Here is a 14586-nt window from a genome sequence, read left to right as displayed (position 1 = left end):
CACAAGCAAAGAAGGTATAAATGAAGCTATCCAGCTTGCTAAAGAAGCAAACAAAGTGTGTCCCAAAGGTGGAGTAAGACTGTACAAATCTGTGTCTAACAACAGAACAGTGCTTGAAAGTACAGCACCATCAGAATGTGCCATTGAAGCAAAAAGGGTCAAAACCAACCTCAGGCTGGAGTTGACAGCTGCTGTTGTCTCAGTTACAGCAAGTAATGCACTAAGGGAGGAACTTGATTTAAAGGACATTGGTGGATATTTCTGGATTGAGTGGTTCTGGGAACCAAGTATGTAACTTCCACCCATTTGTGTCTAAATCAGATTCAGAAGACACAGCTCCACACAACTCCTCAGCAGTGGAGGTATGTGCCAAATGATGACAACCCAGCAGATCTGTTTTTTTTCCTTTAAGCCTTCCAGCCATTTTGCCGTTTAGGACTCCTTTCATTCTGTGATGAGCTCAGTCAACCGCCTGCATGCTTTAAAATAACATCACAAGACACAGGACATCCTGACAATATAAACACATACGTGTCCTGAATATTTATATTTAATGTAAGCATATCGCATCACTTGTGTTTACTGAGGTTTGTTTCTGCTACATGTGTACGCCGTTACTCTCTGCTCTTTTCTAAATATTATCAACTTATATCTGGTAGCGACTGCTAAGAGTCGCAAAACAAGCTTGTAATATTTAAGCATCTTTTCTTTTCATTAAACGTCCTGCTAATCTTCACAGTTATCTAGTGTTTTCTTTGATAGCGTAGCCTAGCCTACTTTCCTGCTATGGTTTCCCTTTCCCTCTGTTCAGTGCTCAGTATGTTTTATGTTCTTATTATATGTACTTATCCTCTGCCTCCTTTAGTGATAATGATATTTGTATACGCTAGTTGCAGGATTGGAGGGGAGTTAGTCAGTTAGCCAGGGCCTTTAAGGCAGTGCGGAGCCTCCTAGCTTAGCTGCTACCATCCCTCGGCAGGCCCCGAGCGGCTGGGTTATGACTGGGTGACGGCTCATAAGAGACGTAGTTTTCGGAAGGCAACCATGGTTCACCACTTCACATTTCCAACAAATTCACGAAGCGAAACACCTCCTGAGAAACCCACTCTGATCATTGATAACTCCATAGTCCGAAACATGAAGTTAGAGAATCCAGCAATCATAGTAAAAGCGATACTTCACCGCTGAAAAGCAAGTTGTATAATAAATATTTTACATTTCATCAGCAAAAGTGTGCAACATTTGACATTGATGGCCTATGTCCAGAGAAAACAGTAGTAATACCGTATGTGTTGTGGCTAAAAATGGTCATGTCCTACAACACCCAGAATGCATTGCACTCTCCAGAGGAAAAAAACAGGATGCATTCCCATGAGATGTCTCAGTCAGCCTGGCTACAGTGCTGAAAAGAAACCTAAGAGTCACAGCTGTGTTGAGTCTACTATCCCCTATACAGTAAATCTAGGCAGAAAATGTGTACAAAAACCCCAGGTTTTGGCTGGTTGGAAAGAGAATAGAAACAGACACCATGGCAGAGGGACAGTCTGACAGTTTGGACCAAAACTGGAGAGGAGGAAGTCTTTGGAGGAAACAGCTGCTTGTGGGAAGCTGAGCCTCTTCATCCAGGCAGGGTGAAGCCTAGATCATTCTGGAAAGACTCTCAACCAACCATCTACATAGCTTTGACCCGTCAACTCTCCAGCCAGCTTTGAACTTCCAGAGACAAAGGAGTACAGCTCAGCACAGCTCATGGCAGTAAAGTTCATTATTACCCAGGTTTCAGACCTAAGCTCAGGTGGCTTCACTAACACATCAGCAGCACACCATAGATGACCTTTTGTGCCCTGTCTAGCAGGTTAGCAAGCTGATCATGACACTCACATCACTCACCATAATATATACTGTACATCTAAGTGTGTGCCAATGAAGCCATAGTGATGAATGAGACATGGCTACCCTCTAATACAAGGTCCAGCAGATAGCTAGATGATACACAGCCACCCCCACTATGACCACTTAAACAGACACAAGGAGAGTACACACGCCCACACATACCAACCAACCTACACAAAAATGCACTAGTATCCTGCAATGCACTCTTATGCATGTTGAGGACATACTGCGGAACGAAAGCCTGCATGGCTCCAAGCAGCGCAACTGGACTTACAGGTCCTTTCACTGTATGACTTATCCACAACAGTATGCTGAGTAACCCGTTTTATTACCATCCAAAAATGTCACAGTGTGTTTCTGAGAGGTAAAGCTTCCAGAGTTTCCCATCCAGACACAGTTTAAATTAGGCCCCAGGAGAGCATTATAACGGTGGAGCAAAATAAAAACCTGCAGAATAAAATTACAACTCACCCTGACTCTAAACAGCATGCATTAAAAATGCGTGCCATCATTAACACTTCCGCAACATTTCTATGAGATCATACAGTAGCTATCATAAACCAGCTCTTATTTTTAATGATAAAAATGATGAAGTTGAGTCAGATGTGCAAATAGAGCTTAGAGGCTGGACACTTAAATCTTAAGGCAACTTCACAGCTTGTGCTACTATAATTTTTGAAATGACTAATGGAGAAGTGCAAAAAGGGGTGAAGCACAAAATTTAGACACAAACAGATGTTTTCATGGGAGAGTAGGGAAACCATTTTCACTTCTTCAATCCACAATGAAGAGACATACTGTACCATATCACTTATGGCTTGACAAGCCCAAAGCCAGGTGTCAGCGTTAGGGTGGCATATCGTTATGATAACCAGGACAGTCAAAATACTACAGGGACAAAAGCAAAATACTTGTAGCAATAGCGCAGACTGTGGATAATAGCCAGCAAAATGCCTCCAATCATACTGACATCTTCTTCTGCAAGATACTGTACATGCACAGGACTGTTTTTATGTTCCAGTAGCTGTAGTTAAACCGTGTAAGCACCGCTACTGATCGCTACCGCTATTCTCATCCTTTATTCAAGTGTGACACACTAAGCTATGCGTGGCGGACTACCCAAAGTAACTAAGGCTCTGTCCTGCTTTTCCCTGACCAGTCTGCCGTTGATTACAGGGATCAGCTGTGTATAACACAATTCTGTATATATCAGTACAGTATAAAACATATCTGTCGTCATTCTGTTATGGTTTCATTTCTGTCTGTCTGAGGCAAAGCAATGTTCCCTCTGGGATTAAAAAAAGTTTTTGGAATCTTGAATCAATCCAAATCTGTAGCACTTTAAGTGCTACTTGAAGAGAGCAGGGCAGTAGCTCTGGGGGACAGTGATGTACTGAATAGTAGCTAGGGCCTCAACATAATTTTTCATGTCTTAGTATCTGGTTAGGGTTGTAGGTTGGAGAATCAGGAAGGTAGTCTGACTTTCTTCCAAGTGTTATAAAGGTCACCTACCTAATGGAGTGTCATAATAAACAATGTTGTGATTGCAGTGAAATGGAGATGATCATACGTTGCTCTCACCAGGAGAGTGTATAGTGTAACTCATCAACACTATAGTCTGGCTCATACATATCAGACTGTTGTAATACACTGTAGAACTCCCTGTGTTCTGAATAATCTACAGCAGGACATTCGCCACTGAATATTAGTGCTGTATGTGTGTGTGCCATTGTTTGCAACAAACAATGGCGGACAGAACAGTTGTGCTCCAGCAGGCTGACTGCGCCGCCCTTTTCAGGCAGACCGCTGCTGGGGCATGTACAGAGAAAACCAGGAAGCAATAGTTTTAGTGTGTGAGTCTGTGGCAAAAAGTCCCCTGAGATATTTCAGGGGACTTTTGCAGCAGAATAAATGAAAGAGTTTGACAGCTGTCAATTAGTTTGAAGAAAGCTATACTATATAACTCTTTGTCTAATACTAAACATTTAGGACACATCTTTAAGCAAACCACAGAACCTCTCACCATAATGAAATTACTACACACTGTTTAATTCCTGCCCAACAACAACTAAGTCTAATGTCTTAGAAGGATGATATTCAGTTTCTTCTTTTAACTGCCTCTTGCTCACAGTATTTTACCCCAAAATGTGGAAAGGTGGATTTACAGTATGAATGGAACAAAGGTGCAGCTCTCCCCTGTTACCTGGACAAAACAGCATTGCGTGTTCATTTAGTCGTTGACGATCAAACCTCCCCGGACTTTCGCTGTGACATCATTACTACACAGAAACCACCTGAAACACCACACAAGTACACTGGTATTGGTGAGTCACAGAGGGTGTGTGTGTGTGTGTGTGTGTGTGTGTGTGTGCGATTCAAGATTTCCCATAAGCACATTTGGTTTCACTTTTAACAAGACAGTTTCTTAGGTGATTTTTAAGTTGCCAGAGTAGTGTGGGGAAGCACAGGTTGTCGCTGGGTTTAGTCCCACCACTGACTTTGAAATTCTGTCAGTTTTGTGTATTATTATTATTATTATTATTATTATTGTTGTTGTTATTAATAATAATAACAATATTTAAAACGTTATTGATCCTAGCAGTTAAGAAGAAGAACAAAGCCATTGTCACACTTGTTACAATGTCACAACAAAATAGACAAATGCAGTTAACCATGCAAATAACTAAACAGATTAAACAAACAAAATGACCTCCTGAAACAAACAAACACATTATGGCTGATTAGTCCATTAAAGTCACACAGGGGAAACTAAAGACAAACGCTTCTAACAAAATATATTTAGTCGATCAGTAAGTTAAAGGAATAACCAATTTAACCCAAAGCAACTACATTCACATGATAATTTAATACAACAAATGTCAAAAACTTAAACAAAACCTAAATTCTCCCCTTGAAAGTGGACAGTGACAGTGGTTCACTCCAATCAACCACTTCTATCTAATCTAAAAATAAATAAATCTTTTTCACACGGGAACATCCTTTACACAGACAGAAAGGACCACTGATCATCAGCAACTCTGCTCAGAAACAAATGTACTGTCACCCGTAAAAACAATAAAAATCTACTCTAAATGAAAGCAGTCTGTTCTTTTAATCATCAAATGATGTAATCTTGGATCTAATCCAACAGACCAAATAGAAATCAAAACTAAGTCCTTTACGTGTCACAATTATTACTACAACTAAGAGCTGTGGAAGAAACTCTCCTGAAACCATAGTGACAGGACATTTAGGACACTTTCTAATAATAGAAATAGATTAATCTGTAGTCACAGTCAAGAAGATTGTGACCTTTCAGATATAAACTAATGGGGCAGTTGAGAGTAGTTTCACCCTCTATCATCACACACACCCCTCCCTCACTGTCGATGACCCTATTTTTCCTCCAGAAAAAGTTTGTTTTACGTGTTTGGGAAAATGCTGAATATCCAACATATACTCCAAGCCAAAGCAGCTGCATACCACCACATGTCCTGTCTGGTCTGGAAGTGCTGCTTATCAGCAGAATAATCTCAAGATTAAATCAGGATTGTTTGGTTAACTGAAGCTTTGATATATGATCCAAACGAGATCTAGACCTAGAGCAGGAAAGTTCTGGGTCTATGAAGCCTGCATTTTCGTTACATGACTCCAGTTTCCATCCACAGTCAAAGGCATGCGGTAGGTTCATTGGACAATCCAGGAGTGATTGTCGATTTACAGCAGGGGGGGTCAAACCCTGGTCCCCGAGAGATACTGTCCTGCTGGTTTTCCAACTCTTCCTGCCTCATCTAATACTGATTACCTTGACCATGTATGTTTATCCAATCAGCTGCCAACTGACACACCCGATCAAGGTAATGAGCAGGGAGAGTTGGAAAACCAGCAGGACAGTAGCTCTCAAGGACCAGGGACCCCTGGTTTGCAGGATGTGTGGCAACAAAGAAAGTTCTTTATATACATTTAACTGGCATGAATTACAATTCATACTGTACCAGTGTGGGTCAGGCTGGGGCAGAGAGACTAATCAGTCAGTGTGACAGTATAAATTATAGTGATAGTTTAATCAGTGACTTTTTAGGCTATGTAATTGTTTTCTAAAACAGTGTTCCAGTATCACCCTCACAGATTATACTGGAAGAAACAAAAATAAAATCCTATTGAAGAAGATGTTTCTTTCCACATACGAACAAACCAAGAGCCCTGTACTCACTGCACAGCCTTCGACATCCAGGTATTCAACGGGGACTACAGTTTTTTTACTGGCTTCTCTTTGAACCACTAAAAATACAGTAATAAAAAACAGCACAACCTTAACACAACCACAAAACAACGGGCCATTACCAATGAATTACATAACGCTGTACATGGATCTCGTGAAGGCGCGCGCGAGTTTGGGCACTTCCTAGATCATTGTCGCCTGTATGATTTTACCAGGCCATACCGGTCACAATGAAGTTAATAAAACGACTCTTTCTGTTGTTTGGTGTTACGTGGCTACAGTTTGTCCAGGGAAAACTTTATTAATAGATGTAATTAAGTGCGGTCACTTTAGATCCCACCTACCCACCTACAGGAACATTACTAACTAAATACAATACATTCATGCGTATGTAGAAGAACCAAAGCCTGTCCGTTGTTTCCACAGCAAGGCTCACCTGTGTGGAGTATTCCGGTGCTCATGAAAGCCAGCAACAGGAAGGCAGCGGCATCCATCCTCCGGAAAAAGTTAGCTCTGAAGAAGCAAGTACTTCTGATGAACTTCTAGAATCATGGACTGACAACCCCGCTGTGTCTGGGAGAATGGAAAATCCAAAAATGTCAGAGGTGAGTGTGTGACCGAGGGAGAGCAGGTGACTTCGACGAATAGAGCTACGTCACGTAGCCAGACGAGGAGGAGCTAGCACGATGATAACGCCTCGGCGTCGCTTTGCTGCAGTGTTGTACTGCGGGATGGGGAAACGTCGTCGTAGTGTCACATTTGAGACAAACTATCATACTAAAACAACTGGACGAAACGCGGGGACAAAGCTGTTGTGTTTACGGAACTGCCGCGACCTACGGAAACAGCACAGACGCTCGGTCATTGGGTTACAACTACTACTTCTTTATTGATACTTAAACGCCTCTGCTTTTAACCACTGCTTCCGTTGGTAACCATCAAAATAAAAGCACGGGAAATATGTACTGCATGCAGGAGGACAACGTGAACGTTAACGTTCAACCCAACACATCACTAATGTGTCAGAGCCCATTTAACTATTATCCACCCTGAATCCACTGTCCCTGCGTGGGTTAAAGCAAGGCAGGCAAGATACCAGCTCTGCGGGTCGTAAACCGGTGGGTAAGGATTCACCTGTTAACTACCGCGCACATCTGGCTAAACCCACGTCTAGCTACAGCATTTTTCCACACATGATCTATATCAAACTTGAATCTAAACATCTTCGCGTTTACACGGACCACATCAACTAACAGTGGATTCCTTGCACGTACTGTATGTGTAACGGACTCTTAACTTTTCAGGTTACATGTGCATGACATCTGTGTCCTGTCAAAATGGCATCAACACCCTCTGCTGGTAACGCGCCAGCATAACGCCAACTGTGGAAGCCCTTTAACCATTTGATAGATAGTCTGAATTCACATTACAGACCCGCATTGTGTAGTAGTTTTGGATATCTGACTCTATACTAAATTCTGACCAGGCACGATTCGAATCTCCGTAATTCCTTTTTTCCCAGTCACAATTCCAATTACAGATTTAAATCTTAAATACATTTTTTAGATATCTACAAAGACAATGCAGATATCCTTTTTACAGACCTGTTTACAGACGCCACTTTAACATAAGCTATTCAATCGACTATGTGTAATTGTGTTTTAGATAGTATTCTGCCTAGTCAAAATTACATTGTGCCAGATATCCACAAATGTGTAGTACTGTAGTACTAGAACAAGTATTTTTTTTTTCTTGTGTGTCCAGACCGGCAGTTCAACAAGCAGCATGTATTAAGCTGAATGTCGTATGGTGATAGACAGTTTTGCATTTTCAAAAGGAGTATATACATGATATATGCTTTAAACAGCTGCTGTCACTGAGAGCAACCCGTGTGAATTCTGTGAAATCAACCGGTCAATCTGGAAACGCATTCATTGGTTCGGTCGCTTTAAGGTGTGTGAACTGGGGAGAAGACGGCAGCAGCGACTAAAGAGCGACTGAATAGAGTTGATGTCTTCCCCACTGACAGGCGCATTTATCTAATAATGCACATAGCTTGGCTGACAGTTCAGTTGAAAAACACACTGAATCTTTATCAAACCGTCCCTGAATAACATGCAGTTATTAACTGCAGTTTCTTCCTGGATTATCCATGATTATTATGGAAAAAAAAGCAAGTCATCGCCAGTCCAAATTGTGCAATTAATATTGTGTTTACAATAAAGGTAATAAATAATAATAATAGTATTTTCATTTTAAAATGCACTGCATATTTTAAACAAATGTCGAAGTGCTACAAATAAATTGGACTAGAAAGCTACGATAGATACATACGTTTAGTCTTGCAGAGTAAACGTATGTAGAACAAACTACTTGCTGCATTAATGAGTCTTAGACCTGCAGCTGATCACGTCGCCTGATGCTGCCCTGTCTCTCACAGAGCTTTGTCCCGGAGCTGAAGTATTTCTCACCTGCTGATCGAGTAGTAGTAACACATTAGCATGTCTATGCGCCTCTACGAAGTAGGGGGAGGGATGTGAAGTTTGCCTTTGCGACTGTGAGCAAACATGAGAAAAACAAAAGCTTGGTCGAACTCAGATCCAAGTCATCTGAATACGAAACACATCACATATCATTCGATCTCGTCTTTCATTCGAGCGGGGGTCTGGAGCTCTCTAAGACATTTTTCGATTAAAAATTAAAAGCAGAGGTTTTTTGTTTTTCGTTTTTCTCTAAACGAAAAAAACAGTTTTAAATCCAATTCCGTGTGTTTTTATTAAACATGTTTTTGCTCGGTTTATTGGGTTCTAAGGAGACGCTTTTATTCAAATCTGTTTGCCGCCCATAGCAAGAGAAACGAGAAGCCGGTGATGGTGGATAGATGGGCAAATGGGAACAGGAAGTTTTGAAACGTACACGGGGTAAATAAGTCACATCAGCCACTCATTCAGTTACAATGACAAGCACAGTCAAAACAAATTCTTGCTACATCTAGTGCGCCAATCCCCCGTTTCTCTCGTAGCCTGCATTCGCACATCCATTTATATGTGTATTGGTCACTCTCTGTCTGTCTGCTGATTTCTGGCGTCCAGATGGACTGCGCTCTACGTCCTTACTTGGCCATGCGCATTCAAATTATATTAATTAAACCGCGACTCATAATCAGGGAATTATGTGAAGCCAATATGTTGTATCAGATGTTAGAGCGGTGGGTGTGTATATATTTTAAGAGACGCCTTCTATTTAAAGACTCGAAAAAGCTGAGGAGAATGAAAACAAGAACGTGTTGCTGCTGTGGCGCTGCCTGTTTTAAACCACACAGAACAATTATAACTTTGCAGTGAACATAAAATATCTAAGCCATCAACAAGTTGCTGCCCTTTACACTCCCCACGTTTGAGCACACAACAGATACTTAATAGTAAAAACTTAATAGTAAAATAGGTCTGGTGTAATATATGTGTGTTACACGTAGAAATGAACAGTCTGACCTCAGTTACGCTGTAGTGCTTTGGAGGCTTCTAATCAACGCTGCGCCACCTGGTGGTTAAAACGAGACTAGCGTCCTGATTTTTTTCAGTCGGCTGCAGGAGTAAAGATCTTCAGTCAGCGACGTACTCGCTGCACCGTGGTGACGCGTTGGTACTGCAGTAAAAACCCTAGTCACTTTGAACTGCTACCACTGTAGTAATAAAATAGGTTTGGTGTAATTTATGTGTGTTACGGGCAGAAAGACATGTTTAAGGAATGTGTAAGTCTTAAGAGTTTGATGTCTCTACCAAATTAAAAGCTGAAGTAACGAGAGATCTCCAAAACAGTCATTCATCTTAACCACTGGAGGATATAGGAACTAACGGAGGATATAGAAATGGCACCGCAGAATGACTAGTCATGGATAATGTTTCAATTCAATTTGAGCAAACAACAATTACTTAATAGCAGGATTAAAAATCTTTAGTCAGCGCTGTAGCGCTTTAGTCACCCGCTGCACCGTGGCGATGCAACGGTACTGCAGTGAAAACGCTAGTCACTTTGAACTACTACCGTTGTAGGTAGTTCTAGGCTGCAGCAGCGTTGAGTAATATTTAAACTGATTCGTGGTAGCTTGTTTTTCTACAGAAACTGTGAGATGTATGAGTCTAATGTCTTAAACCACACCTGGCCTGGCTGAGTCGGAATCATTGAGAATATGTATTTAATTTTTGGCAGGACAATCATTTTTATGCTGGCAGTGGTCGGAGGTTGGCTTTTATTCATTCGTTTTAATAACTTATTGTAGTTTACTACAATCCATTTGTAGTGATTTCCTGCTTTTTTTGCATTTAAGGAGACGATAGCTGACTATAGTTTATGGATGGTGACATAATCAATTAAGGTTATCAATCTGTTCATATTGTTTGTTGACTGTCTACCTTTAATAAAGCTTGTTTGGTCAGAGTGAATTATAATGAATTATAATTAATTAATTAATTTTATATGGACACATATAATATATGGAGCGATTTTTTTATAATTTTCTAGCAAGGGCTTTACACACTATTTGCTTATAAAGGCTGAATTCATATTTGTGGGTATTAAATGCTGTTGTTTAACTTGCTGTTCAACTACCATTTTGTAAAAGCTGGGTGCCAGTATGGTATCATTTATTTCATGGGGATTGTGAGTAATGTTCCCTTTCTTATTAGTTATTGAATGAATCATTTGTTTCTCTTTATTATTTTTTAATTGGTTCCAAAAAATGTATCACATTTTTTAGCTTAGTCAAAGTTCTCCCAGCGTAACTGATCAATCTGAAACTGAGTTTTGCAATCAATTATATTATTTAATTTCAGCTTTAGATTCTTTAGGTCTTCTAGGACATCATTGGTTGGAGAGGCAGCATATCTAATCTCTAGAGATTTTATTTTTTGCTCTAATTCTAATTCAAGTACCATGTCCTTTTTTTCCTGTGCGATGAATATGAAATTTTTCTACCATGCATAACTGCCTTCTCAGTCTCCCAAAGAACACAGGGTGAGGTTCCTGGTGTATCGTTGATTTCTATAAAGGTTTTCCATTCTCTCCTGACATAACTGATGAAGTCTTGATCATTGAGTAATGATGTATTAAACCTCCAATTCCTGGTTGATGGTGTGGCTGTCTTAATCAACAAAATGGACATTGGTGCATAATCACTGATTGTGATAGAGTGAATATTGGTGTCAGAGACATCTTGTAAGACTGAGTTATTTACTAAAATATAATCTATGCCTGTCCAACTCTTGGTTAAATACTAACTACTAATACTAGTGAAGTCCCTTCCTACTACAAGTTTGGAACCAGAGTGAGCAGACAGTGATGTGAAGAAGCTGTAAAAGAAAGAGGGGTCGTCAACATTAGGACCATACACATTAGCTATGCAATATTCAATGTTTCCTATTAAGATATTAATGATTATATATCTCCCCTCTGGATCTACAATAGTATCATTATGAGTAAAGTTAATCTTTTTATTTATCAGGATGGCGACCCCTCTTTGTTTAGAATTGTAATCGGCTAAGTAAGCATGTGGGAACTCTGCTGATGCCAGAGTGTAATCTATAGTTTTGGGAATATGATTTACCTGTAGTAAAGCAATGTCTGCTTGTAGGGTTTTGAAGTCTGATTGCAAACCTATTTCACATCATGATTAGGTTCTGCTTTGCTGGACGCTGTCCTGCTGCCTACAGCTAATGCTGTTTGTAACTGTCCGACTTACATCATCAGTGACAACTTTCTGCCGACATGCTGCTGCAGACGCTGCTGCGAAGGTCGCTGCCCAACAACCCCTCCCTCTCCTGATCCTCATTCCCTCTCCTCGTTTCCTCTCTATCCTCTTCTTCCTCATCTCCCTGTGCTTTAAACATTTTCTACCTCACAGGAATGCAGACGAATGGTTACACCTGTAGCCATGGAGTCTGGTTTGGGCCTGATGACAAGCCGTGCCGCCCAAACACTTTTTCCCCACAATTCAGATTTCCCAACAGGTGAAAACAGGCGACAGGACCATTACACCATCCAACCAGGGCACTGGCGATCGTTAAGAAGTTCAGGAGGAAGCACTGGAACTCAAAACGGTGGCGAGGCCCCTTCCAGGTCCTTCTGACGACCAACACGGCTGTGAAGATCGCAGAAAGAGCGACTTGGATCCACTCCATCCAGGAAGTTCCCGGATCTAACAGACGACGACGAACAGACATCCACATCCCACCACTAACTAAAAGAACTGAGAAGGACGACCCTCGCTGTGCTCACACACGCACTGAGGCGAGGCTGCGTTGACCATTCAGCCAAAGGTGTGAGCCAAGCGCCGCCTGAAGCTGCACCGGTGAATCACACTATCAGACCATACATCTACACACACGCTCCTAAGAAAACACACACACGAGCAGCCTTGAGTTGCCGACGCTGGACGACGTGTAGACTCTTCACATCACGGGGAGTGACAGTGACTCAGACGACATTGGGAGGAAACCTGGCGGTGATAACGAATCCCAAGTGTCTCTGTGATCAGCTGATCACAACCTGAAGAACTCCAACGAACTGGGAATACATCGACACACAGGTTGGAAACAATCTAACGCTACTGTTCAACAGGAAGAAGCAGATTCTTACAAGACATCCATTGTAACCTTGTTTTGTTAAACTTCATTTTGTTACTTGGATTGTTGCCTTTATCATATGATGTTTCCTTGTAACTTTACACACTATTTTTGAATGAGAAAATTCACAACAACATCAACACTGAGTTTAAATATCCTAAAGTTGATTTGGTTTTTAATATGCTCACAATCACTTTAGTCACTGTTTCAATTAACTTTTATCCTTGAGATAACAGATGACAGAGGTTATGAGACAAAACGCATCTTCATTCTGGTTAAATCCCTGAATCTCCTATTCGCTCTAGACGCAAATGTATAATTAAAGATCCGAAAGCATTAAATCTATCTTAAGAATATATGAAACAGAACCCCATCGGAAACCTATGGCTATCATACATTAATTGTCTTTATTACATTACAATTGAATGGCTGTAGACACGTTGTTAGCAGAGAAAAGAGGTGTTTGTGTTATGTTTGGAGAAGCATGTTGTACTTACATCCTGAATAACACTGATTCTAATGGTATTGTGGTGAAGGCGGTGCACGGCCTTCAGAATCTCAGCGAACTCTGGTATAGATTCTTCCTCTTGGAATTGGCTAGACGAAATGTCTGGAAAATGGAAATCTGTTCTCATGTCCGCAGCTGTTTCCTTTATCATGGAGATGGCTGTGATTCTCTTGTTTGGTTGTTGCGTTATCCCACTGGTTAGAGGTCTCATCATGCGTGCGACCTCAGCAACACTCTCGTATCAAATGACACAATGCACTATGTTCAAAACCCCCAACTCTAATTCACGTAATGACTTTGACGATGGTCCTAGGCTATCTGATCACAAAATATAATATGATACAAATATGATAATGGGCTTATTTTCTTTACATGCCAATACAGAGGTTATTCTTGTATAACTACCCACCAAAAACAGCTCCCAACCTTTTGTCCCTAAGTTACTTGCATTTTATGTGAAGGTGTATTTTGAATCTTGATAAGTTAAAACCCTTATTGTTTCATTATTACAGAATGTGATGTTGACAATTTTTATTCTTTTAGTGTTTGATTAATGTGTAATCAAAAGGGGGGAGTGTTATGGGAAAAATTGTCTCTTCCTTATTTCTATGTCTCTTCCTTATTTCTATGCAGTTATTATATGATTTATGACTTATGTTCTGCAATTAATATCTTATGTTTTGTCTTACTGTATGCATTTGACATTTCACCTACATTGTTCAATGGTTGTCTCTGCCTGATAGACTCTCAACTCTAGCTCCCAAACCCAAGGTCAGGGAGTTGTGTCTCTGTCTGTTGAGACTCTGTGCTCCTTTCTCACAGATAGTTGGACGTCAGCGATGCAGGTGTGAGAATGTAAATATCTTCACACACACTGCGACAGGGAGGAGATGGTGCATGTAATTTGATTGGGTTAGAAAGACATTCCACCCTAGTCGGACAGAGAAGCTAAAAGGCAGAAGCAACTTGAGGATCGTGGGCTCTTTGCATCACACCTTCGTGGTGTGTGCACTGATCTCCCCAGCTGGTTTTTGGTTTGTTGATGTGCACGATCAACATCCATGCTTTTTATTTGCTTTCCCCTTTATTTTTATTTTCTTTATTATTTCAATAAATCGCACAAAAGGACAGCTCTCTCATCTGCTTCTTTATGGAAAATTTCCACGACAGTCACTTAATCTTTTCACCGTTGAACTTGCCAAAGTGTACTCTACTTTAACCCCGAATGTTTGAGTGCACTTGATCTTTAACACTGAAAGTCAAAGTATACCTACTCTTTGCCCGAGTGTCAAAGGTCAGCTGATCTTTAATCCTCCGTGTTAAAGGGCGATGTGATCATCAGA

General features: G+C 40.8%; 1 protein-coding gene across 3 annotated transcripts in view; it reads right to left on the bottom strand.

Moving 5' to 3' along the window:
* The window catches only part of alcama (activated leukocyte cell adhesion molecule a), a 64265-nt gene extending 57257 nt beyond the window's left edge, over nucleotides 1–7008 (bottom strand). Inside the window, exon 1 of one of the 3 annotated variants that reach the window (XM_055514365.1) lies at nucleotides 6552–7008. In XM_055514365.1, the coding sequence (XP_055370340.1) occupies nucleotides 6552–6609 (58 nt within the window). In that variant the 5' untranslated portion in view covers nucleotides 6610–7008. Of the gene's footprint in view, nucleotides 1–4096; nucleotides 4165–6551 lie in introns of those variants that run through there. The other 2 variants (XM_029173538.3, XM_055514367.1) reach the window with 2 other exon arrangements.
* Between the last annotated feature and the right edge of the window lie 7578 nt (nucleotides 7009–14586).

Source organism: Betta splendens, chromosome 14 (assembly GCF_900634795.4).
Source record: "Betta splendens chromosome 14, fBetSpl5.4, whole genome shotgun sequence".
Taxonomy (NCBI): Eukaryota; Metazoa; Chordata; class Actinopteri; order Anabantiformes; family Osphronemidae; genus Betta; species Betta splendens.
Note: the sequence above shows the minus strand (reverse complement) of the source record. Positions and strands in the feature narration are given on the sequence as shown.